Source organism: Anguilla anguilla, chromosome 11 (assembly GCF_013347855.1).
Source record: "Anguilla anguilla isolate fAngAng1 chromosome 11, fAngAng1.pri, whole genome shotgun sequence".
Classification (NCBI taxonomy): domain Eukaryota; kingdom Metazoa; phylum Chordata; class Actinopteri; order Anguilliformes; family Anguillidae; genus Anguilla; species Anguilla anguilla.
This window is the reverse complement of record NC_049211.1, coordinates 21,598,838-21,621,489: the sequence shown is the minus strand read 5'-3', so window position 1 is coordinate 21,621,489 and position 22,652 is coordinate 21,598,838. Positions and strand designations below refer to the sequence as shown.

The 22,652-nt window shown below is 45.0% G+C and overlaps 1 protein-coding gene across 5 annotated transcripts; it reads left to right on the top strand.

Annotated features, from left to right (window-relative positions):
* Positions 1–2,085: 2,085 nt before the first annotated feature.
* Positions 2,086–22,488, top strand: LOC118208075 (scm-like with four MBT domains protein 1). Of its 5 annotated transcripts, none has more exons than XM_035382353.1 (21): positions 2,086–2,184; positions 9,069–9,181; positions 9,421–9,515; positions 9,925–10,168; positions 11,453–11,541; positions 11,685–11,937; positions 12,463–12,560; positions 13,010–13,111; positions 13,492–13,651; positions 14,213–14,295; positions 14,803–14,929; positions 15,141–15,254; positions 15,875–15,917; positions 16,044–16,108; positions 16,299–16,438; positions 16,797–16,906; positions 17,062–17,237; positions 17,479–17,654; positions 17,790–18,008; positions 18,391–18,519; positions 20,141–22,488. In XM_035382353.1, exons 2-21 carry the CDS (start codon positions 9,157–9,159, stop codon positions 20,279–20,281), a joined length of 2,589 nt encoding a protein of 862 aa, XP_035238244.1. In that variant the 5' UTR covers positions 2,086–2,184; positions 9,069–9,156; the 3' UTR covers positions 20,282–22,488. The 5 variants fall into 5 exon arrangements, with proteins under 5 accessions (XP_035238244.1, XP_035238243.1, XP_035238242.1 ...); XM_035382352.1 differs by having other exon boundaries at positions 16,296–16,438; XM_035382351.1 differs by having other exon boundaries at positions 16,041–16,108.
* Positions 22,489–22,652: the final 164 nt, after the last annotated feature.

Here is a 22,652-nt window from a genome sequence, read left to right as displayed (position 1 = left end):
GAACATATTACACCTGAGGTAACAAAAATATTGTCCTTATGTGTTTGAAATCCGTAGGACATGGTTAGAACACTGCAGATAATGGTTGTGACGTGGTTTCAAATCGTTGTGGAAAGAAGCTAAGCAATATAGCCTTCTGTCTGATTCTTGGCTTGAGCTTTCCCTGTGCAGATTCATCTATAGTAATGGAAAGCCGTAATTCCAGTGGACTGTTTTGATTTTCAGCTTCAATGAACTCACAGAACAGAACACTGTCCTCTGAATCGTACACAGTAATAAAGTGAGACCGTGTGACAATGCAATAATGAAAGCACTGCAATGCGTGTCATATATATCATTTTTAAGTATGTTATGCCACTGTTTTTAAATTTTTTTAGTTTTGTTCATTAATGTTGGACATGATGACAGACACAGAGACAATGAACAAAAAAAGGTAACCAATATGCATTTTTAAATTGTATTCTATTAAAATTTTATTTTTTTAAATTAAAATTAAAAAAAAAAACAGCGCTGTAACATGTAGACATGAAGAGAACATGTCAATGCAAGGGGTGTGGTGGAAGAGAATTCCCATTCAAATTTAGTCCAGGTGGACTACTAGAAATTTTTTGCTCGATATTTTATGGTTTTGCAGAAATCTGTAATGGGTGTTTGCTTGATAGACATATTCTAACTGTGACGCTTTTTTTCACTTGCAAGTCATCGGGCTAGGCGTACTCTTACTTTGGGCGTCTGTCATATGCAGCCTATACTTGATTCAATTTGATTGTTGTGCCTTTCCTACGATGTGGCCTATTTCAAAATGTATTTTGTTGTGAAAGGGTTACCTTGTTAGGCTACATATTAATTTTATGACTAGTTGATAAAAACAAACAATCAAACAACAGAGTAAAATCCGCGAAGTCTTTACTAACACGTTTCAGTTGGGTTTCATTTCAAAGGACAAGAAACAAAAATGGAAACGAAACTGCGGCACACCACGGGACGTCAGTTATGCTGGTCAATAGTCAACATCAGTCTGTTTTTTTTTTTTTTTTTAGACAAGTAACAGCAAAAAAAAATCGCATTGCGGTTTAACACTGAATCGCATTTAGACCTTAATCTATGGGAAGGTTCTGGAAGAAAGGATAAACTACAAGCGCCTGATAGTGAAAATGAAAGAGGAGTTTGTAGTCTTACACGTGCTATGTCCAATAGTTAATCCATATTGGGTAGGCTATTTCAAATCGCTCACCCATTTCGGCTACGAATTCCCTGTAATTGCGTATAGGTCTAAATGATACCATGCTCCAGTACCAAACAAGTGTATCTGACTTTCAACTGGGGGAAAGATTGCATAACGTTAAGATAGCCTGACATGAGGAAGCTACCGTTTGCAGACGAATGTTGCAGGTGGAATGCGCTTCTGAGCGTTATCACCTAATGAATTGTTCCATGACGCAAAAAAATATGATTAATACTAATACCCTACCTAACCTACATCTTTGGGAGATTATGAATAAAATATAGACAATTAAACCGCGGTATGCTTATTCCGTAATCCATAAAAAAATGTTCGTTTGATGAATATTTTTTTAAAAACTCGTTTTGATGGAGATTTATGTTATGGAAAAATACGAATTAAAAGTAGGCAAATTTGGATTCATAGTGGTATAGCACACAAAACATCTCAAAAGAATGGAACAAAACCCGTTTTCAATTTATTGGTTTGTACAGGTTGAGTCATATTTTCTTGCACTATTCTGGCGAGACTAAAAGCCATATTACATTGTGTTAAAATACGTCCCCACATCAAACGTAGTTGCAAGATTAATGGTTTATCCTTGAAGGCGTGTGAGTGGGTCAATGTGCTTAATGCCTGCTACCATCATAAACGGCGTTGAAAACAAAGATTATGCTTCACAGCAAACTATCCACCATGAATCGCAGCGGATATTTTTTCCTTTGTTAAAATATGGCTTACTGATTTGCTCTTAAATTTTGTGCGTAAGTGAACGTGACGAAGTCCTTTTCCAGCGCGCGAAGCCGAGTGTGGTTTTGGCAGCCCCAGTTTGAGAAAGTCGATGTGTATTTAGGCGGCTGAGCATGCGCAGTCACAGACTGTGCCATATTGGAATGAGGCAGTGAGCGGAGAGGCGAACGGAGACGCGGCATCTGAAATCGACTTGAAAAAACTCGGAACAGGTGAGACAGACATTTGGGACCTAATTACTTAAGTAGAGTACATCCTGAGCTAACGGGCGAATGCGAGTTCGTGCATTTTCGTGGTTCCTATGTCTTTTTTCCCGTTTCTAAAAACCTGGGCTGTGCTCAATAGAGTGCAAGCGCCCCTATTGCTACAGCACAAGCTCTGACGTTTCAGTAACTTGGTCACAAGCGCTAACTGAGCACGGTCAATTGAGGCAGCTTCTCAGCCGCACTCGACAGGGACAGTTCCACTAAATGCGTTGCACGAACTGCACGCATAGAAAATGCATGTTAATATATTTATGGAAAATTTCAGTTTTTTCTTTTCACTGTTCGATGCCTTTCATTCTAACATTTCTTCGGTAGTTAAAGTTGGACGATCGTCGATTTTGTTAGCTACGGTATATCGCTAAAATCAAGTGGATAGCCGAATATACAGACAGTGCTAGAATGTTGTGTCATCAGTCATCTGCGACTGGAAGCTTCTGTTCGAAATCAAGGTTAAACAGGCTGTGTAACTCCATTTCGTACCTGATGTACTTGATTACTCTGGGATATTTATTAATAATTAATCTACAAGTATGTTTTACCAAAAGAAATTCAATTCATAGGTATACATTTGCGTGTATTTAAAATGATGTGCTGCCCACGCAGATAGCTCAACAGCAAAATATAATCACGTCTATGTATACCCATCGTTAACTTCATGCCTATTCTGAAACTGTAGCTGCCAAGCTCATGGCTTATTGGTTAAATAACACCAATTATTTGTGCTGCTGGATCTCTAACTTTGAAGTGCTAACTTTAGCAAATGTGGTTTAGTTGTAAAATGGCGGCACAAGGTGTTTATTTATCAGAAATAGTTCACGTTGACGTTATGTTTTTACTCCCGGTGAAGTCCCGACCACTTAACATAAAAGTATACGTTACGTCAGAACGACCCGTCCCAGTGGTGTTGCACGAGACGATGTGATCAGCACGAGGGTGACAAGTCAGGTAGCCAGCTCCCTGACAGCGTAGCCTACTCAAAACCTGGTTCTACGGATCACAAGACTATCAACACAAAGTCCACTCAAATCTCTGCGTGTACCGGTATCACTCACAATAGTACAACGTTCATACATTTCCATTGTCAATTTAATATAAACATTTTTACATTCAAGTTGCAACCCAAACAGCAATAAAGCTCGCGGTCGCGAGGGCTGTCCTTCAGTTTTTTGCTAGCTTAGCTAAATTGTTTGTGACCAAGTCCTTCGTAGTCAACGCTCCAAGTTCTAACTAATTTTTACTTTTATTTTATATCATAGGTAGAACCAACATTGCATTTTGTCATCAGGTTATCTTGCTAGGTTACTGAAAGCGATGGCTTTCGGCGCCGTAACTTCTAAATTGTTTCATAAACAAACACATTTTGTTGGTGGCAAGATGTCCTAATCCCGCGTGGGTCCTTGTCAACGGTCGAAGTTCAGACTAAATTCGTTTCTGTATGATTAGGCTCTAGCGCTTTTGGCCTTTCTGAGGACCTCGTCCGCGAGCCCACAACTGGAGTAGCTATTGTAGCGCGAGGATGCGGCGGCCGATGGACTAGTAAGCTATCTGAAAACAAATTTGTGTGTAGAAATGATATAAGTGAAATACGCCCACTGCGATTTTAGCTGTGAGATGCCTCCTCCCACGCGAACGACTCGGCCAGAAAACAGGACACACGCTGCGTGATTTCTATTGTTTAGGGAATGCTAAGGGACACGTTTAATGCATTAATACATAAAGCATGTTTGAAGAAGACGTCATTTCGTTTAATGCGAGAACTGCAATGACAGTAGACTTACTGTAGGTCTATGCATGGGTGTGCGATGACAGCAAACCAAAATGATGATTGGCCATAAAATGGTGTTGATAATGATGTGCCGCCCAAAATGAGGATTTACACCAAGGAAATCATATTGTTTATGTTTTAATCATTTCTACACTGTATTGTTGTCCTGTTTTATGCTTACAGTGATTGAGTATTAATTATAGGTCCTATGAATATGACATCTGAATATAGTTTTCAATTTAACCCCATTTTTATACAAAGGTTTATTAATAGTGACATGGAAATGCTTTTGTGAAGTCTTTTGGTTGTAAATGGCAACATGACAATATTTTGTGTTCTACATGCCAATACATCTTTGTTCTGTTGCCTTTTTACATTTGTAATGTTAATTTCAGAATTGAGATGTTAACTAAAATATTCAATAAGTAACAGCACTTTTTTTCTCTATAGCCTGCTTATTTTGGTGCAACAGCGAGTGGGTGTATGAATGCAGGTATTTTTACCTGAGGAAACAGCCATAGGGTCTGAAGGTTTATACATGTGTTTGAGTGTGTGATGTCTTGTCAGTTAGGAGAAGTTGTTAGCTCTTGATGTGGTATGCGCTGGAGGTTTAGAGGAACTTGCGCACTGAAGAGAATGAAAGTGAAAGTCAGGTCTACTTCCTGCTAGTCCATTCAATGCAGCCCAGCTCAGATTAGGCCTTTCAGTTACAAAATTGTTTTATGAGGCTTGTTTCTATATTATAATGTAGGTGACAGGGGTAGTAACCTCACCACCTCATAGAATGGTAAAAGTCCTGTAAATGGTAAAAGTCTGCCTTGCTTAAGAGGTGAGTCTGTCTGCTTTGATGTTTTATGCAGTGATATGTTTAACCATCTTTTCTGCGCATTGCATAGTTTGTGCTTGGCCTGAAGTAACAGTGTAGGTTTAGAAGTGGAATCGGGATTCTCGGTATTAACCTCAGTCCTTATCACATCTGACATTGCATGTTGAAGAAGAGAGCCGGCTGAAAGAACAGTATGTCCACGGATGTGGCTTCAGTGTTAACAGTTTCAGGAGCTGCTGACGCATCAGGAAGCTGAGGGAACTTTAGAGAGAAGTCAATCGCCTTTTCCCGATTGAGAGAGCACATCACTGCAATGGAACTGCAGTGTGGAAAGAGCAGCCATGTTTAAAGAGTGCTGTGTGCTCTCAGGGAAGTTACTGTTCCTTCCCTCTAGGCTGCGCTGTTGCGTTTATCCTGCCCTGTTCAGTCTGTGCTAGTTACTGTCAGTTTAAATAATTGTCAGTGATGGCAGACCTTGAACTGGCACAGGTAGTTCACCTGTGTTCATCCTATTTCAGATGTCAACATAACCTTTGAAGTTTTTGAAAACTGAGCTTTGAAGAAATTGGGGGTTTTGCTTTGCTTTTGTTTTCTGGCATTCTGGATTTGAATTCCCATTATACATTTTCAGTAGGCTATATCACATGATAGAATATCATCTGGAGTGGTTTTGAACTATGAACACTAAATAAACTTTGCTCTTTTTTTGTCTTGTTCTTGTAACCAGGCAGCAGGTGGCACTACAGCTTTGTTCCAATATTGTAGGACTTAAGTAGTCAACAAACATTAATATTTGTAATCTGAGATATATCCTAATTTAAGGAGAATGTGATCTGCAAAATTTTGTTTGCTGCAAGAAATAGACGCGTGAGATGTATGCGTCTTTTAAATGCGATGGAGTCACAGATGCTAAAGAGTGGCCTTTGTCTCTTGTGCCCAGAAGAGGGTCTTACAGAGGCTGGAGTCAGGCACAAAGAAAGTTTTCTGCCTGTGTTGTTGTCCCTGATCCTGACTGATTGTGCAGAAAGGGCAGGGTGAATGAGAAGCAGTGCTGGCCGAGCTGCCGGACACTCATTTCAATATTAATAAAGATATCAGCGCTCACAAAGACGGCCTGACAGCCTGTTTGAATGGACAGGCATTGTGTTTGTGTGTGTTTAGTCTACCCTCTGTGTGTGTGTGTGTGTGTGTGTATGTGTGTGTGTCCATATGCGTACGGGTGCATCTTTCTGAAGGGTATGGTCTAACCTTGAGCGTATTCTGTTTGTGATTTGTGTTAGATTTGTTTTTGTCTGCTTTGTGTGTGTGTACGTGCCCGTCTATGGAATATTATGGGTTTCTGGGCATGGCGTTCTTGATTAATTGGATCCAGACTTTGTGAGAGACAGAGACGGTAATGGATAGGCGTCTGTCTGAAAAAAGGCGCATGTTACAAGTCAATATTCCATACATCTCTGCAGTGCATCACTGACTCTGCCAAGTTTTAACATCTAGCTGATTCTTGGTAGAATCACTCCCTAAACTGTGGAAGTCAGCAAGGAAGGATGTTTAAAGCAATTATCAGTAGTCTATTTATTTAATTGTGGTCTGGTCAAGGTATTTTCACTCTGTCTCACTGCTAGCAATCATTTGACATTATTTTCTCCCCCAAAGTTGTAAGGGTGAATGTTTATCGGGTCTGGCTGGGTGCTCTTTGTTGAAATTTTCCTTTCCCAGTCAGAGCGCTTGGGTCCCCTCTTCTTTTATTTGAGGGGGAGGGCTGCACCCCTCCGGTTTTGGTTGTTTGGAGTGGTCGCACAAAGCCCCCCGGACGGCTGCATTGAGAGGGACGCACGGGCGTGCGAGCAGAGGGTCTGGGTTGGAGACACTCCCTAATCCTGCCTCCCCTCGCTCGCTCGCTCGCTCTCTCCCTGTGGTTACCGGGACCCCCGCACTCTCTTACACATTTAAATTAGAGCCCCACATCAAAACAATCGCCCTCCCCAACTCCCACTCCAAGCCATGGTCCAATGTCTCATATTCTCTGTCTCTCCCCCTTCTTCCCTTTCTCTGTCGTCCTCTCCCCTTCTCTCCCCAGCGCTCCCTCTCCCTGCGTTCTGTAGTTCTTTTGTTTGCCGAGTCTCTAATAGCTTTTCAAAAAGTGATTGTAGAGCAGAGCACTTAGTGTCCAGGTTTGTCCATGAATGCCAACCGTACACGCCATGTGGGCCTTCTCTCGTCTGCATATTGTGTGTGTGTGTGTGTGTGCGTGTGTGTTTGCTCTCTTTCCACAATGAGTCCCATGCATCCCACTGGAAGTCCGCACCTGTTGCGTCTCGTTACTGTCCTTTGCAGTGTGCATTTCTTGCAGTTTGCTTTGTTTTCCAAGTAGGATGAAATAAAAGCTTCAGTGATCTCTCAAAAGGCTATTAAATGTGCATTTGTTTCTCTGTCCCGTAGTTGGAGATGTAAAATGAGGGCGGGAGAGAGTGAGTGGGAGTGTGACTAATGTGGTAAAAGAAGTCTGTTTTGACAAACTTTGACCTGCCGGTCATGGGTACTGCATGCAGGAGAAAGAATGTTACTTTGTTTTGCTTCTTTTAAAAAATTTCTCCATCTGTGCTGGCATCACTATGAAGTGCCTTGTGACCAAGATGATGACCGTTATCAGGTCTTTCCATTTTCTCATGAGCATTTCCCAGTCTCTCTCTGAGCTCTATGTACTTCTCTGCTCTGTCCCTCTCAGCATATACCCTCTGACAGAGCTGATTGTGGTGCTTCACGGTTCCACCAATAACGTTCGAGGAAGGCGACTGCACTCTCAGACGCCATCCCATCAGCGGCCCTGATTAGACTGCTTTTAGAGAGGCCAGGTCCGACCGCGCGCGGCAGCGGTTCGGGCCGCACGTTGCTACGGTTGCGGCGAGCGGCCACACTCCCTGACATCCCGGCTAAGCCGGGTGCTAATCCCGCTGGAGACGGGCTCAGCACTGATCATCACTGACAGGGCGTAGGGAGTGTGTGAACACAGCGTTCAGCAGCGATCATCGCACAGACCGGCCCATCCTGTCCTAAATCAAACATTGACTGCAGATTTTGGCGAGGCTCCTGTACCGGAGTACAGGAGCCAGGCCACACCGGTTTGTTCATTCGGAAGGAAGAATTTTCGGGGCGCTGGGAGCCAGTGTGAAATCGCTGGGAGACGAGTTGCCCTTGAACATCAGACACGTCGCACATGTACTACATCACACATGTACTGTAGCAATCACACGCTGCCAGCCTGGGCGAATGCAAAAGTCAGACTGCATAGAGACAAACAGCAGTCTGTCTGTGCGAATGGACATATTTATTTATGTGTTCAGTATGTCATCAGTTTTTCTGTTCAATTCATGCTCTTCTCTGTTTTTTAAAGGAAAATTCCTGCGTGAAATACTGTGACACTGTTCAATTCAAATATTGGTGATGTACACTCAACCAGTGTCCTATTTTCCTACTTTGTGTAGTATTTCAGTTTCTCGCCATTAAAACTCGAGTTCTGTAGATGATGTGATGTCACCTGGTGATATTGCCATAGTAGTCACAATGGAGTTTTATAGTAGCGTGTATCTTCAGCTCGCTGTAGCACTAACTATAAGTATCAGATATTAATTTCACACCATTAGGGACAACACGTCAGGGGTTTTGCTTGGAATCCTTGCTAAGCAACTTTCTGTAATTCTGCTACTGAGGGAAGGACATCCCTATTTCCACCATGCTAGCAGCCTCAGTTGTCCAGAATGCAACGGCATGCTTTCCTGAGGAATTTGGGGTGTGGCCACAATCTCTGACTTTGATTTTAGCCTTGGGTGGCGAAAGAAAGTAGTTGGCTAACGTAGGAAAATAGCACACCAGAGCAGATCTGGAAGAAGCCTGACAGGATAGCAAGTGAAAACTGAACATTACAATAAAGCTAAAATATATTGCAAATGTCAGATAATAAACAGTGGAATGAATTTCACATCACTGTAAGTGTTTTAGCCTGGAGTTTTTCTTTAATTCTAAGTGCGGTGTAGGGCTGAAATTGACATTTAATTTTTTATTGGCAAGACAGATAAACGGCCCATTTTGCTGAAACTGCCATTATAATGGTCTTTTAGAAGTATACAGTAATTCACAGGTTTGGGAAGGGGAACCTCAGACCAAATCTGTAAATTATTTATGTGATTTAATGTAACCTGTCTCCCCACTCTCTTCTCTCTGTCCCACCTGTCTCTGCTGTAGTGCACAGCTGTGAGAGCGGCTGACCAGTGTATGTGGACAACGGCACTAGGCCTACAACACTGGGACGTGGCCACCAGGGGGTGCCAAAATGAACAGTGAGCCGCTGGAGTCCGGTGAGTTGAGAAGGAGCAACATCGCATGCTCATTCTTCTGGTTCTTTTTGTTACCAAGGTATTACTGTGCTTGATGGATCACTTATGAGCTGAGTTAGTGTATTTAATGAAAAGGATGGGGTCTGTGTAAGTCTAACTGAAGAAGTGTATATATTTGCTGAATAAGGAGAGAGTGTGCAGGTGGAATTGGTGTGGTGATATTGACGGGTCAGTGAGGGGGTGCGCACTGCATGTTTCAGATGGGGGCTCGGGGCAGGATGAGGGTGACTTCAACTGGGACGATTTCCTGGAGGAGAATGGGTTGTTGGCGGTGCCCCACCATGCTTTCAAACATGTGAGTCCTTCCCCCAGAACACCCTCTTCACACGCAGTCTAGTTTGAGGAAAACACCAGATGTCAGTAGATCTTAGATGTCAGTATCATCTTAGCCAGGAATGGCCAACTCTGGCCCTGTGAGCCACTGGATCTGCTAGTTTTTGTTTTCACTTCAAAGTAAGTACCGGTTTAGACCTGACTAGCCAGGTGAGGTGAGTTAATCGGGTAATCAGCTGGTTTCATTAATGAATTTAGTGCTGAATAAAAACCAGCAAACACTGTGGCTCTCAAGCTAAACCAGTTCATTTTAAAGTGTAGCTTAAAACTTTGATCCAGTTTGAACCTTGGTGGCTTTTGGCTTGAGAAATCCTGGGCGTGTCCAGCCACATGGACATTTTGTGAACAGTGCCCTCCACCCCTGTCCCAAGGTGGACCTCAGCCTGCAGACCGGCCTCACCCCGGGCATGAAGCTGGAGGTGCGAGTTCGGGGAGAACCCGACGGGGGCTACTGGCTCGCCACCATCATCACCACCTGCAGCCAGCTGCTGCTCCTGCGCTACGAGGGTTACCATGACGACCGCCGCGCCGACTTCTGGTGCGACATCATGACCGCTGACCTGCACCCCGTTGGCTGGAGTCGACAGCACGGGCAGCCAATGAAACCGCCCGAAGGTGAGCCCTCGTCCCGACCACAGAACTTCTCCACCTGGGCTCCTCAGAGATGGAACGAACTCCCCATTCCTCTAGGAACCACTCAGTCACTGCCCATTATCCACCATGGTCTGAAGACGCATCTCTTCAGGCTGTACCTTGATTAACTCTAACACTACTCCTCTGCAGGGCTTACCCCAATCTAGTATCACTTATATCTTGATCTTCTAGCACTTTCATGTTGCACTTGTCTTTATCTAACACTTTCATGTTGCACTTGTGTCTTGATCTAGCACTTACATGTTGCATTTGTATCTTCATCTTGATGTAGCTCTTTATCATATCTCTTGTAAACATGCCTCACGTCTAGTTTATGACTTGCATAACTCTGCTTATTTAGCCAGTGCTGACCGTGTGAACTAGACTTGATGTTCACGGCTTTGGATAACTGGTACCTCATCTGACCTGTGTTCTGTAGCTGATACAATGACCTTCAGTACGAACTTATTGTACATCGCTTTGGATAAAAGCACTTGCCAAGTAAAATGTAATTTAATGAGTGGGAGGGAGTATTACACTTTGGGCTCTTGTGCCAGCTGGTTTTAGGCATCACTGTATTATTGACAGCTTTCCTGGCAAATTTACTGAAATTCATTTTTCTGCTGATGCCTACCAGGTTTTGAGTACACCCCCCACATATAAAGACCCCCCAGGCGAACATGTCAAAGCGACACAGGATGGCAACGATGGCAGGAGCGTCCTGACAGTGTACACTAGACATGTCAAAGGGTTCAGGGGCATCTCCACAGTGGTTTCCTAACAGTCAGTTTAGATGTATGGTCCTTAGTGGCAGTGTGTGTACATGTGTTACACGAGCACTCAGTGTGCATGTGGACGCGGGAGTGAGAGAAAAGGACTCAAGGGATGGGTGGCTAACAAGCTCTGTATATCGCTGTACACGTTGTACTTCCACTTTTGCCATTCCAATAAAATACTGCTGTTCACCGTCAACCGGACTAGCTTCATAACGTTAGTGTCCAGAAGGGCTGTTAGTGTATGGCTCATGAAAATATGGCTCTTGCTCGTTCTATTGATAAAGCCCATTCTTGCACAGGAGCAGATAACACCACTGCTACACTGGGGAAAATTCCTCCCTTTTTGACTGCCAGGTTTTTGCCAGTTTTATGCTAGTGCTCTGATTCTATTTCAGATATTTGCCTCTGAATAGCCGGTTTATGAATTACCTTCCAAAAGGGGTGTGTGCATTCCTCTGGATCTCTCTTGATTTTCTTACCCTTCCTTTAGGCGTGCGGGAGAAGCACGAGGACTGGGAGTCTCTCCTGGAGACAGCCCTGTCAGAGGCTTGCAGTGCCCCTGCCAACCTGCTAGAGGGGGTGAGTGAGCGGGGCAGTTACATGTAACAGGTCAAACGTGGAAATCCTAGGTACTGAAGACTTGTCTTGTGTTCTTTAATAGATATTTCCGTGAGACAAGCATGGGTTTAATAATTATTACAAACACTCTCTGTTGGTCTCAGCCCCATCGAGGTAAGAACCCGTTGGACCTACTGGCTCCGGGTTCGAGCGTGGAGCTGCAGGACGGCGAGGACCCGGGGGTGGCTTGGGTGGCGGTGATTGAGGAGAACGTGGGGGGTCGTCTGCGCCTGTGTTACGCTGGAGCCGAGGGGCTTCCCCAAAAGCATGCGAGGCGCTGGGTCTTCTACCTGCACCCCTTCCTGCACCCTCTGGGCTGGGCAGAGGAGCACGGCTGCTCACTGGCTCCACCTGCCGGTCAGTGACAGACCCGCACATTGTCTTCCTTCTTGTGCCGATTCTGTGTTACAGTGACTGCTGATGTGTTAAAGATCCAGCTGCAGTTCAAGAGGTGATGCTCACTAAAGATGGTGGTTCTCTGTCAGTGTCCACAGGCCACTCCCTCAGTAGCAAAGCCGTTAGTGCCTCTCCAGGCCAAAGTAGTAAACACATTTATGCTGATGTAATATAAATGGAAAAATACTAATTCATAAATGTTTCTTCATAAAAATGACTTTTTTATGGTATTGGAATCCATAAAAACAGCAAGGCAGTGATGATGGGATTACAAAAAAATGACCGTTAAGCCAGCCACATATTATTTAGCAAAAAATGATGATAATGATAATAATAGGTTTTGTTCCTCAGAAGATGTGTTAAACTGTCATGTATTTGATTAGATATTATGTTCTTTGTACGGTTTATTGTGTGTGCTGTGTACACAGACTGTGTTAAGCGTGTTTGCCTAGGTCCCCATGTGACCGGCACACTGATGTGTTACAGCATTGCGGGGACTTCGCAGCGAGGCAGAGTGGGATGAGGTTCGACAGAGCATCAGCGCGCAGCCGCAAGACTTAGCCATCACCGAGGACCTCTTTAAGGTAAATATCACGCTCTACATCCCCCTACATCGCTTCTGCCTGCCGCAGAGCTTTTTGGGTTGGGTTATAAATGTAGGTCCACTTTTACTTCCTGGATATGAAGACTCCACTGGGCCTCTGTGACCTTTTTCTGACCCCTTAATCCACAGGACACGGGGTTGGGTGCATTCCGTCAACTACCTACCAGTTTCCTGTCAGGAGTTTCCTGTTTCTTTGTTTGACCCGTATGATTCTCAAATCCTTTTCTTGGTTTGGTCCCGTTCCCAGTTCTGGTCCTCCTGTTTTTTCCCTTTTGCAGAACGCTCTGTGACCGAAGGCCCCTCAACTTCAGATTTACTGAAGGGTGACGCAGGCAGGCTGTCTGCCTGCTCCTGTGCTCCAGTATTAGCCTTTAAAGGACGGGGCACAGCCCAGTTAGCCTGCTCACATCTGTGCCCCTCTGTGTGCAGGACAGGCCAGCCATATCCACCCACTGCTTCACTGAAGGGATGAAGCTGGAGGCGGTGGACCCTTCCTCCCCCTACTGCATCAGTCCCGCAACAGTCACCAAGGTAACAAACCTCCCCTGCTCAGAATACTACCGCTGCCTGTGTTACCAACTCATCACCCCCTAGGCCCTAAGCAGTTATTGTGTTGTTAACACAGGTGGGCCTAGGCCCTAGGCAGTTATTGAGTTGTTAACACAGGTGGGTCTAGGGCCTGGGAAATTATGAAGCTGGCTGACAGAATCCAGAGTGAATGGGCCAGCCACCTCGGAGCACTGAAAATGCAGTCACTGGTTACCGGATGAATATTCAGACCATAAGTGCCTTGCTGGGGTGGGATCCGTGGGATTGATTAACTAATCCTTCAGTAAGCTGTAACTCGCTGTACAGGTGCTGGAGTGATGTAATGTGTTTCAGCGGTTGATGATACTGTGTACTGCACCCAGGTGTTCAGCGACAAGTTCTTCCTGGTGGAAATGGATGACCTGCGGGGGGAGAAGGGAGGGGCAGGGTGTGGCACCTCCTTCCTGTGTCACCATGGCAGCGCTGGGATCCTCCCTGTCCAGTGGAGCCTCAAGAATGGGGTGCAGCTCAACCCCCCACCGGGTGAGTATCCCATCCTGTCTTTCACACGCCCGCAGACTGAGCACCTACCCATCACCGTAACTGTCCGGATCCTAAAGGTGGGCTGTCACTGGTACTTACTGTGGCTCATGATAGCAAGTGCCATTACTTGCCGCAGTAACTATAAATTGCTAACTGTACTTCTCCAAACCTTTTTGTGTGCACTTTGTAAATCGCTATAGATGAGAGCATCTGTTAAGTGGCTAAATGTAAAAGTTAAATGCAACCATCCACATCATATTTATTCTACAGTGTATATGGAGTTACCATTAGTAACTTGTAATGTGCTATTACTGCAGACTAGCACATAAACATTGCTTTGAATAGTTTTTAATTGTTTTAGTTTTGAATAGCTTTGAATAAATTTGAATAGCTTTGAATAAATATGAGTAGCCCCAGATGTCTAACAGGTACGCACAGGATATTAAAGTACTGGTGTTGTAATGGACCACATGTACTCTAGGTGCTGGGGAAAGGTGTTTGGTAGTAAATGACAGTAACAGAATGACCCGTGCCTGTGTGTGTCCATGTTCATGTGCTCAGGATACCAGGGTCAGGACTTTGACTGGGCGGATTACCTGAAAAAGTGCGGAGCAGAAGCCGCACCCCAACACTGCTTCCCCACAGTGAGTCACTTGTGCTTAAGGGTACCGTCTAACCCACTCCCATTAGCTGCCATTCCGGCTCTATGACTAACGTTTAGGAGGTCGGCCGTATTTCTCGCCTGACAAAAGAATGAAACTTCAATGGCTGTTTCACGCTCTTTCTATAAATTCTGTGTGAATCCCCTGTACCAAAGTGACATCAGATGACTATTACAATTACCACTGCAGTTTGATTAATGCGCGTATATCTGGAATTGAGCGAAATTGGAATGTCATACTGAGAGAGGACACATTCATCAAAGGGTAAATTTGCCAGAATGTAGTGGGTGCCGAAACGGAGCTGCGTTCGCGGTTCACGCTTGAGTTGTCACCGTAAATTGTGCATCGTGTCAAGCGGTTCTCACCCGGTGGCGTGGACACGTGATCGAGCGTCGGCTCGGTGTTTTAAGCGTTTTAATAAATCCGCCAGTCGTGCCGCGCGTCGGCCCGCTCCGACAGAGCCGCCCTCACCGCCGCTCTCTCCGCCAGGAGGACTGCGAGCACGACTTCGTGGAGTCGATGATGCTGGAGGCCGTCAACCCCCTCTCCCCCGAGCACGTTCACGTGGCGGTGGTCACCAGGGTCAGAGGTCAGCACGTCTGGCTTCGTCTGGAAGGTGAGAGCGCGCCTTCGGGGGACACCCTTCAGGAACCCGCCTCCCACCTTTCACGCTCCGCCAGGCCGCTGTGTGCGGCTGAGGGAGATCAGAAATGCCCAGCAGGAAGCACACAGGGGCACGCTAGGCCTCAGACATGGTGTTGCAGTCTTGCGGTTTTTGTAATGCGCTTGTTATTTATTCTTACTGTGTCTGCGCACCTCATTTTTAGGGGTGAAACAGGCCATCCCTGAGCTGATCGTCCATGTGGACTCTATGGACATTTTTCCCGTCAGCTGGTGTGAGACCAACGGCTACTCGCTCCAACACCCCTCCAAGCCCCAAGGTCAGTGGCAACTGCAGGGGTGAATACACACGCATATGTACATGCAAACGCTCACACGCACAGACACATGCACACGCACAGCTGGTTTGAAGTCAATTCTGTTTCAATTTTAGTTCAGGAAATGGACTGAAATTCAGTTTGTGAATTGAAAAAATCCAATATTGCTCAGTGAGTGATTTTTTCTTTTCAATGAAATGAACTCTGACGCACACACACACACACACACACACCTTTTGTCTGCGACTTGGAGAGCGTCATCCCTCCTATTTCACACCCTCCCTCAGAGCAGTCACAACTTGGTTTGGCATCAGTACTCAACCCTGATGGGAAATCTGTGGGCTCTGGTGCCAGTTGGCTGCTGTCCACCCATGTTAACAGAAGATTGATCCAAGTTTAGGCTCACTCCTTCCCACTTGGAGGTTCAGTGATTTAAAAAGAGCTTTAAAAAATCCCTCTCTAGATACGAGCATCCGTTTAGCATTTGTTCATCATCGTGAGGGTATCACAAATGAGGTTTGAAGGATGAATAAATGATTCTGCACCTGGCCTAGTGCTGGACAGGTGGTTTTCTGAAGGGAGGTGCAGTCATTCATCTTGGTGTTCGTCTTGTGTTTCTGCAGTTCAGAAGCAGAGGCGCATTGCAGTGGTACAGCCTGAAAAGCAGTAAGTATTTTGGGAGGGAGAGTTATTGCATTTAGTGATGTTTTTATTTAATGTTTTTAAATTATATTTCAGTAATACTCATACACTCATACTCCCCTGAACTGTGTGTGCTTCACCCTTTAGCAGAGCTCCACCCAGGGCCACGCCTCCTGACGCAATAAAGCAGCCAGAAAACGGCCAATCGGACGGCGGTGAGTAGAGGCCCTGGAGACACTCGCTCTGATGCGTGATGGGTGCTGCTAGCAGTACATACAGTGTTTTACCTGTGCGCTAAACCCAGCGGTGTGTTTGGATAGCTGCTAGTCTGTAGAACTCTGCGGCTCACCGCCTCCTTACTAACACTCTCCCTGCGATTCTGTTTTCTGGTCTTTGCACCAGCAGGACAGGGCAATGGGAAGTACTGCTGCCCCAAAATCTACTTCAACCATCGCTGCTTCTCAGGGCCCTACCTGAACAAGGGCCGCATTGCCGAGCTTCCTCAGAGCGTGGGCCCTGGGAACTGCGTGTTGGTCCTGAAAGAGGTGAGAACCCAGCTGGACTTCACCAGGCGCATGCTGTGTGTGATAGCGATTGGCTGGAATCGGGATATCACAACACGCTTTACTGATTCTTCACTCTCATTCGCTCTCCATCTCTGTCTTTCCTCTTCTCTTTACTCCATTCTGTCCCGCTCTTTCACTTTTCCTGTCTCCATTTCTACTCAGCTTTTTCTCCTTTCTTTCCCTCCTGCTTCTGTCGCTTCTTCATTCCCTCAGTCTTCCTCTTTCTCCCTCATCTCTTCCTTTCTCTCTGGATTTAGTCCTTGTCCCTTTAATCTTCCTCTCCTGTATTATCTCTGATTGCCTTCTTTATCTCCCTGTCCGGCGTGTCCTTGCGCAGGTGCTGACTCTCCTGATTAATGCGGCCTACAAGCCCAGCCGTGTGCTGCGGGAGCTGCAGCTGGACGAGGAGTCTCGCTGGCAGGGTCACGGGGAGACGCTCAAGGCCAAGTGAGTGGCCCGCGCCCGACCACGCTCCGGGCCCCGCCCGTTTTCCGTCCGCCTTCAAACGCTGCCGCTTTAGCAGCTGCGCCGTGCTGAACTGGGCTGACCCGGGTCAGCCTGCGCTTGGCCTGGCTGACTGTACTGTGCCGTTCTGACCGCAGGTACAAGGGGAAGAGCTACCGGGCCACGGTGGAGATCGTGCGCACCGCGGACCGGGTGGCCGACTTCTGCAGGAAGACCTGCATCAGGCTGGAGTGCTGCCCCAACCTGTTCGGACCGCGCATGGTCCTGGAGCGCTGCTCGGAAAACTGCTCTGTGCTCACCAAGACCAAATACAGTCAGTACTGACGTTCAGCTCCCCCAGTCTGTCTGCCTGTCCGCCTTTTCTGCACCAAGGCAAATGCAGTCCTTCCGTCGATGCAGTCCTCCCGTCGCTTTACACATTCCCCATATTTCACCGTTGCACTCACTGGCTTTCTCTTTTCCATAATGGTTTGAGAGCCAATTGAAAGTTAAGTGTCTGAAAGTTAATTTGCTCTATATGTGATTTTGTGTGTGTATGCATGTCTGCTCTCCAGCTCATTATTATGGTAAAAAGAAGACCAAGCGGATTGGACGGCCACCAGGGGGACACACTAACTTGGAGGGCGGGGTGAAGAGAGTAGGAAAGAGGAGGAAAAGGAGGAAGCATTTCTTCGTCCACAAAAAGAAGCGATCCGCCTCGCTGGACAACACTCCTGCTGGCTCCCCACAGGTACCTCCCTCCAACCTTCTGGCCGCTGCCTCTATTTAAACTAAAAAAAAGCCAAACAGGATCTACCAAAATAACAGCACTGCATTCTGGGAAGGGATTGGGCCCATCCCTGACTTTGCTGCTTTCATTCCTCAGGGAAGTGGCGAGGAGGAGGACTTGGACGAGGACGATTCGCTGAGCGAGGATTCGGGCTCCGAGCCGCAGGACGAGCTGCTGGACGATTCGGAGCACTCGGAGAAGAAGTCTCAGCCCCCCTCGCCCACCCCCACGGACCCCGGCCGCCGCCCACGCCGCCGCCGCAAGGCCCCCTCGCCGTCCTACTCCGACAACGAGAACCGGCCCCCTTCACCAAAGGTGACGCGCCCGCACCTGTGTGTGGCGACAGAATCGTGCTCTGCACGCACCTTCGGTGTGTGGTGTGTGTTACGCCGTAGCCTCATGGCGGTGGCTTTTCCCTGATGTGCAAGACATGATTGTATGTCTGGATTAAATATGCACCCGTCAGTAATTGCTGTGTCCTGTGCTTGTGTATATCTCTAAGCCTGTGAATGATGTGTCCTGTGCTTGTATATATCTGTAAGCCTGTGAATGTTGTGTCTTGGGCTTGCATATATATACAAGCTTGTGAATGATGTGTCCTGTGCATGTTTATATGTATAATCCTGTGAATGATGCGACTGGTGCAGCTAAGTCTTTTGTATGTTGACCTGTATTGGTGGTTTGGTCCTTGTTTCAGAGCCCAAGGGCTGAGGTGCCAGAGAAGCTGCTCTTGGACAGCAGTCCGTTGGAGTGGAGCGTGGCAGATGTGGTGCGCTTCATACGGACCACTGACTGCTCCCCACTGGCACGCATATTCCTGGACCAGGTACTAATCCGTCAATCAAATATTGTTCCTATCATAGGAATTATCACAGTGTTCTGAGAACTGAATGCTGGGGTCAGCACACTATGGCCCAGGAGTCAAATCTGGCCTGCATAACTTCACTGATGGGGCCCAGCGCTACTACTGACTATTCTATCAACACACTGGGTGAACACTGGTGAATTGAGCAGAGACTGTTGCCAGAATTACTGTGACCCAGCTTGAACTGGTGATGAGGTAAGCACAACAATCAGTAATTGCAAAAACGAATATGGCAATTACCCAGCATTCAATTGAGCAAGCAGTTCTGCATTAACATAGTATGTGAAGTTAGCTAAGCTAGTTACAGTAATTAGCTATATATAGCACCAGCTAGTCAGTAAAAGTGCTTAAATCACACCAAGGATTCCAGAGAACCATTTCTTCTTCCAGCTTAATAAGGTAAGTACAAATATATAAAAGCTCCTTATAGCAATGATGCTTATAGCAGCAGAAAATAAGTTCTAGAAATGAATAAGTTTTGATCAACCTAGGTTGGAGATGGGAGATACATACTGAGGCATTATTTAAATGATTTGATCGTAAAGGAATGAAAACTACAAAAACACTCATGCTAGTGTTGACCAAAGAAACTTTATGAAACTTTAAGAGCCAGACACCTGCCTGCACCAGCTGCCTCAGGGAGTGTATCCATCAAAAGACAAGCAGTCAGTCTTTTCCTCACAACCTGCTGGGCTGGGCAGATGGTTCTATTCAGCAATGAAGCAGGAAATAACCTGCCAAGCAAAATCCTCACTCTTTTCGTGACAGCTACATGTTTCTCTGAGTAAATCGTGGCTAGCCGGCCCTTGTCTGGATTGAGTTTTTTAAATGATCCAATTTCTGGTTCCCTCTCATTAGGTCCTTTAGAACACACCTGATGGTTTCATGTGCTTTGTCTGTTCATCTTACAGAACAGACCTTTTATGGTCAACTTCTTTTTACAAAAGAAAGCCGTGTCGAGTGCTTTTTAGAACTGCTTTTATGCTGTTTAGTCAGTAGGTTAGTGGAACCGGAAACGGTTATGCACAAGGGGGTGATTGCACTCTTGTGCTGCAGTCAAGGAGTTAACTGAACAACAGAGGGCAGTGTGTGAGAAGTGCTTTCTGTTTTTAAGCCATATTAAATATGAGCCTTCAGAAGTCACAAAGCATGTTGAATTAGGTAGATTGAGAATTACCTTTAAAAGCATTAAGTTTATCTAACAAAATACATTTTAATAGCTACAAAAATCAACTAAGGTTTAAAATTAAGACTTAAAATAAAAATGCATTATTTCACTTTGCGCATTGAATGAACTGAGGCATTTAGCTTAGCCATCTCTAACTGAAATAAAAATGTAAATACACAGTAGGGCTCTCTGCTGAGATCCAGTTCCTCGTTATACTGATAGCGTACACGCTGTATACACGTGTGAATATCATTGTCACTGGTGAACTGTAATAGAGAGTGAAATCTGTAATAGATCTGTAAAAGAGAAATGTAATTTTAGAAGTTCACACAGGAGCCCTTCTCTGTAAGTGCACTATCAGTAACCATATCTCTTTCTAACTGCCTGTGACTGTGCTCCTACCTGTGTTGTCAGGAGATTGACGGACAGGCCCTGCTGCTACTGACCCTGCCCACAGTTCAGGAGTGCATGGGCCTCAAGCTGGGCCCAGCCATCAAGCTGTGCCACCATATCGAGAGAGTAAAGCTGGCGTTCTACCAGCAGTTTGCAAGCTGAGGGCGCCAGGGAGGCCTGTGACCCACACCGGTACCTGTGCCAGGAGCGGAACTCGCGCCGATCCGGTTTCCTCCGGAACCTGGAGAGGCACGCAGCTTCATCAGTGTAGTTCCCTTCCCATGGCCTCATTCTTTCTCGCTGCTGCAGTGTGGACTTTTTTGTTTCATCAGCTTTGGAGACGAAACGGTTAATTCAAGAAACTAAGCACAAGAACTGAAATTGAAGGGAATTTAATGGGGAAGTTAGGTATTTGATATGCAGGGTATGTATAGTGTAATGATGTGTTTTTTTTCCTTGTATATATGCTTTACTTGTAATTGGCTCTTTAACATTTGAAAAGTATTTGTTTATTTCAGGACAAACTACTTTTTAATTAATTTGTTATACAGTTTTCATATAGATTGTTCCAGGAGTGGCCTTTTTATTTGAAACAGCCAACACCAGATCCACTGTTTGTTATAGTCAAATTACATATGTGGGGTTTTTGCATTCATTGGTCAAAGTCATTGTAAAAACATAAAACATCCCTCTCTCTCTTCTTGGTACTTCCCCCCCCCTGCAGCTGTGACACAAACAATTGTTAAGAATAACAAAGGACTGCCAAAACCTAACCAGATACAAGAATGTGTTTATCCACTTTAAATTGGACTTAATGTGAACAAATGCTGACATGAGAATACCCTGTGTTGATCTTTGGATGACAAAAGCTTTTCCATACAGCTCTTCTATATAGATTTTCTATCTTATGAAATGCTATTAATGTCTATACAATGCAATAATATTGACTGGAAGGAAAAAGGCAAAGAGTATCTGATAATTGACACATGGATTTTATTGATTTTTGTTACATTTGACTTTGCATTTGTCTTTTGTTCATTTGGAAAAGGGCACGAAGTGAATGAACTAGGAAGTGTTCGGATTGCAGAATTGCTGTCAATTCAACCATACACTTGTGACTAGGTTGAATCTGTCCTTCTACTATTTCAGAGATCTGTTTATAAGCTACAGCAGCAATATTCAGACTTTCTCTGGGAGAACGGCACCGTGAGCACATTTTTGTTGTTATTCAGCACTTAATTGATAAATTAAAGTAACTGCTTACACCGTTAACTTGCCTCCACCATTAAGTCAAAAGTGGTTTTTGATTTAAAAACAAAAACCAGCCGCTGTGCCGTTCTCCAGGGGCAGGAGTGAATACTCCTGCTCGTTTTGTTAGATTGACTGTGTATCTGTGCTGGCAGCAGTTTTTGTTACAATACTCATTGGGTGGTGGGGGTGGATGGTAAACTTTTAGCTTCAGAAAGAGCCCAGGCATTTTTATTGACCAGGGAAGATGGCAGCATTTGGTATGACCGTGCAGTAGTGGCCTGGTTGCACACAATGTGACCAGAGATGCAGTTGTGCTGCTGTGGGGCTGCAGGCTCTGGCTTTGCCTGAGTCTAGCTTGCTTCCAGGTCTAAAGTGTTAAAGGGCAGGGCTCCCATGTAAAGCACTGGCAGATTAAAATTTTGTGTATTTTTAGAGAGAAGAACTCCTATTTCTGAGTTGTAGTTACCCTTTGGATCCAGTTCATAAAGACCTAATGTCAAGTTAATTTACTACTAATCTTTTTGGGAGTTGTGTGACATTTCCCAAATCGTATGAGCGGTCTCTCCATTAAAATGAGTTAGGCAATTGATGATAACCTTGTGAATAACCCCTGTGTTACATGTTCTGTCTGCTGAAGAAATATGACAGTGTTTGTTCAGGCAGAAGAGTTGCAGAAACGGAACAATCAAAAAATATGCAATACAACTTGCAGTATCGCTAATGTTTTCATTCAATACATCTTGGTTTAGTAACGTGGATGATAAGGTTTTTCTTTCTTTTTAATGGATCCATTTATTTGTGCATGATTGTGTCTTACTGTTGTTTGCTAATTTTACATTCCACCCACTTGTCGAGTGGTTTGTGGAGTTTTTTTTTAACCAAAATTCAAGTTTGTTGTTTTTCCAGTGATGCGCTTTGTCTTTTTTTTTTGTCAATTCTAAGTTCCCACACTGTTTGCCTTCATGGTCCTATTCTGTTATTTAAGGTTGATAAGGAGTGCAAATGGAGAAACAAAGTGATTTGATTGTTATTGGTTTGTGTATGTAAAGCAAATTGTATATACGTTTGTGGAATATAATTAATATTTAAAACCAAAAGACAATAAAAAATGAATCTCATTTTCAATAAGTGATTTATGTATTATCAAACATGGTCTGACATTGACAGCGATCTTGTAGGAACAGTTAGCAAAGTACTACAGGGACGATTATTCAGTACTTTGATTGCATTGGTTTCTTTATTTTTTAATAACCCAAGACAGTTTATTTAATACATTTCCCAG

What these genes read in the sequence shown, in the direction of transcription:
- LOC118208075 (XM_035382349.1), top strand. Translation starts at nt 9,157, where the DNA reads ATGAACAGTGAGCCGCTGGAGTCCG. An exon ending in CAGTGAGCCGCTGGAGTCCG is followed by an intron (nt 9,182 to 9,420) that starts GTGAGTTGAGAA and finishes TGCATGTTTCAG; the next exon opens with ATGGGGGCTCGGGGCAGGAT. An exon ending in GGGGAGACGCTCAAGGCCAA is followed by an intron (nt 16,907 to 17,061) that starts GTGAGTGGCCCG and finishes TTCTGACCGCAG; the next exon opens with GTACAAGGGGAAGAGCTACC.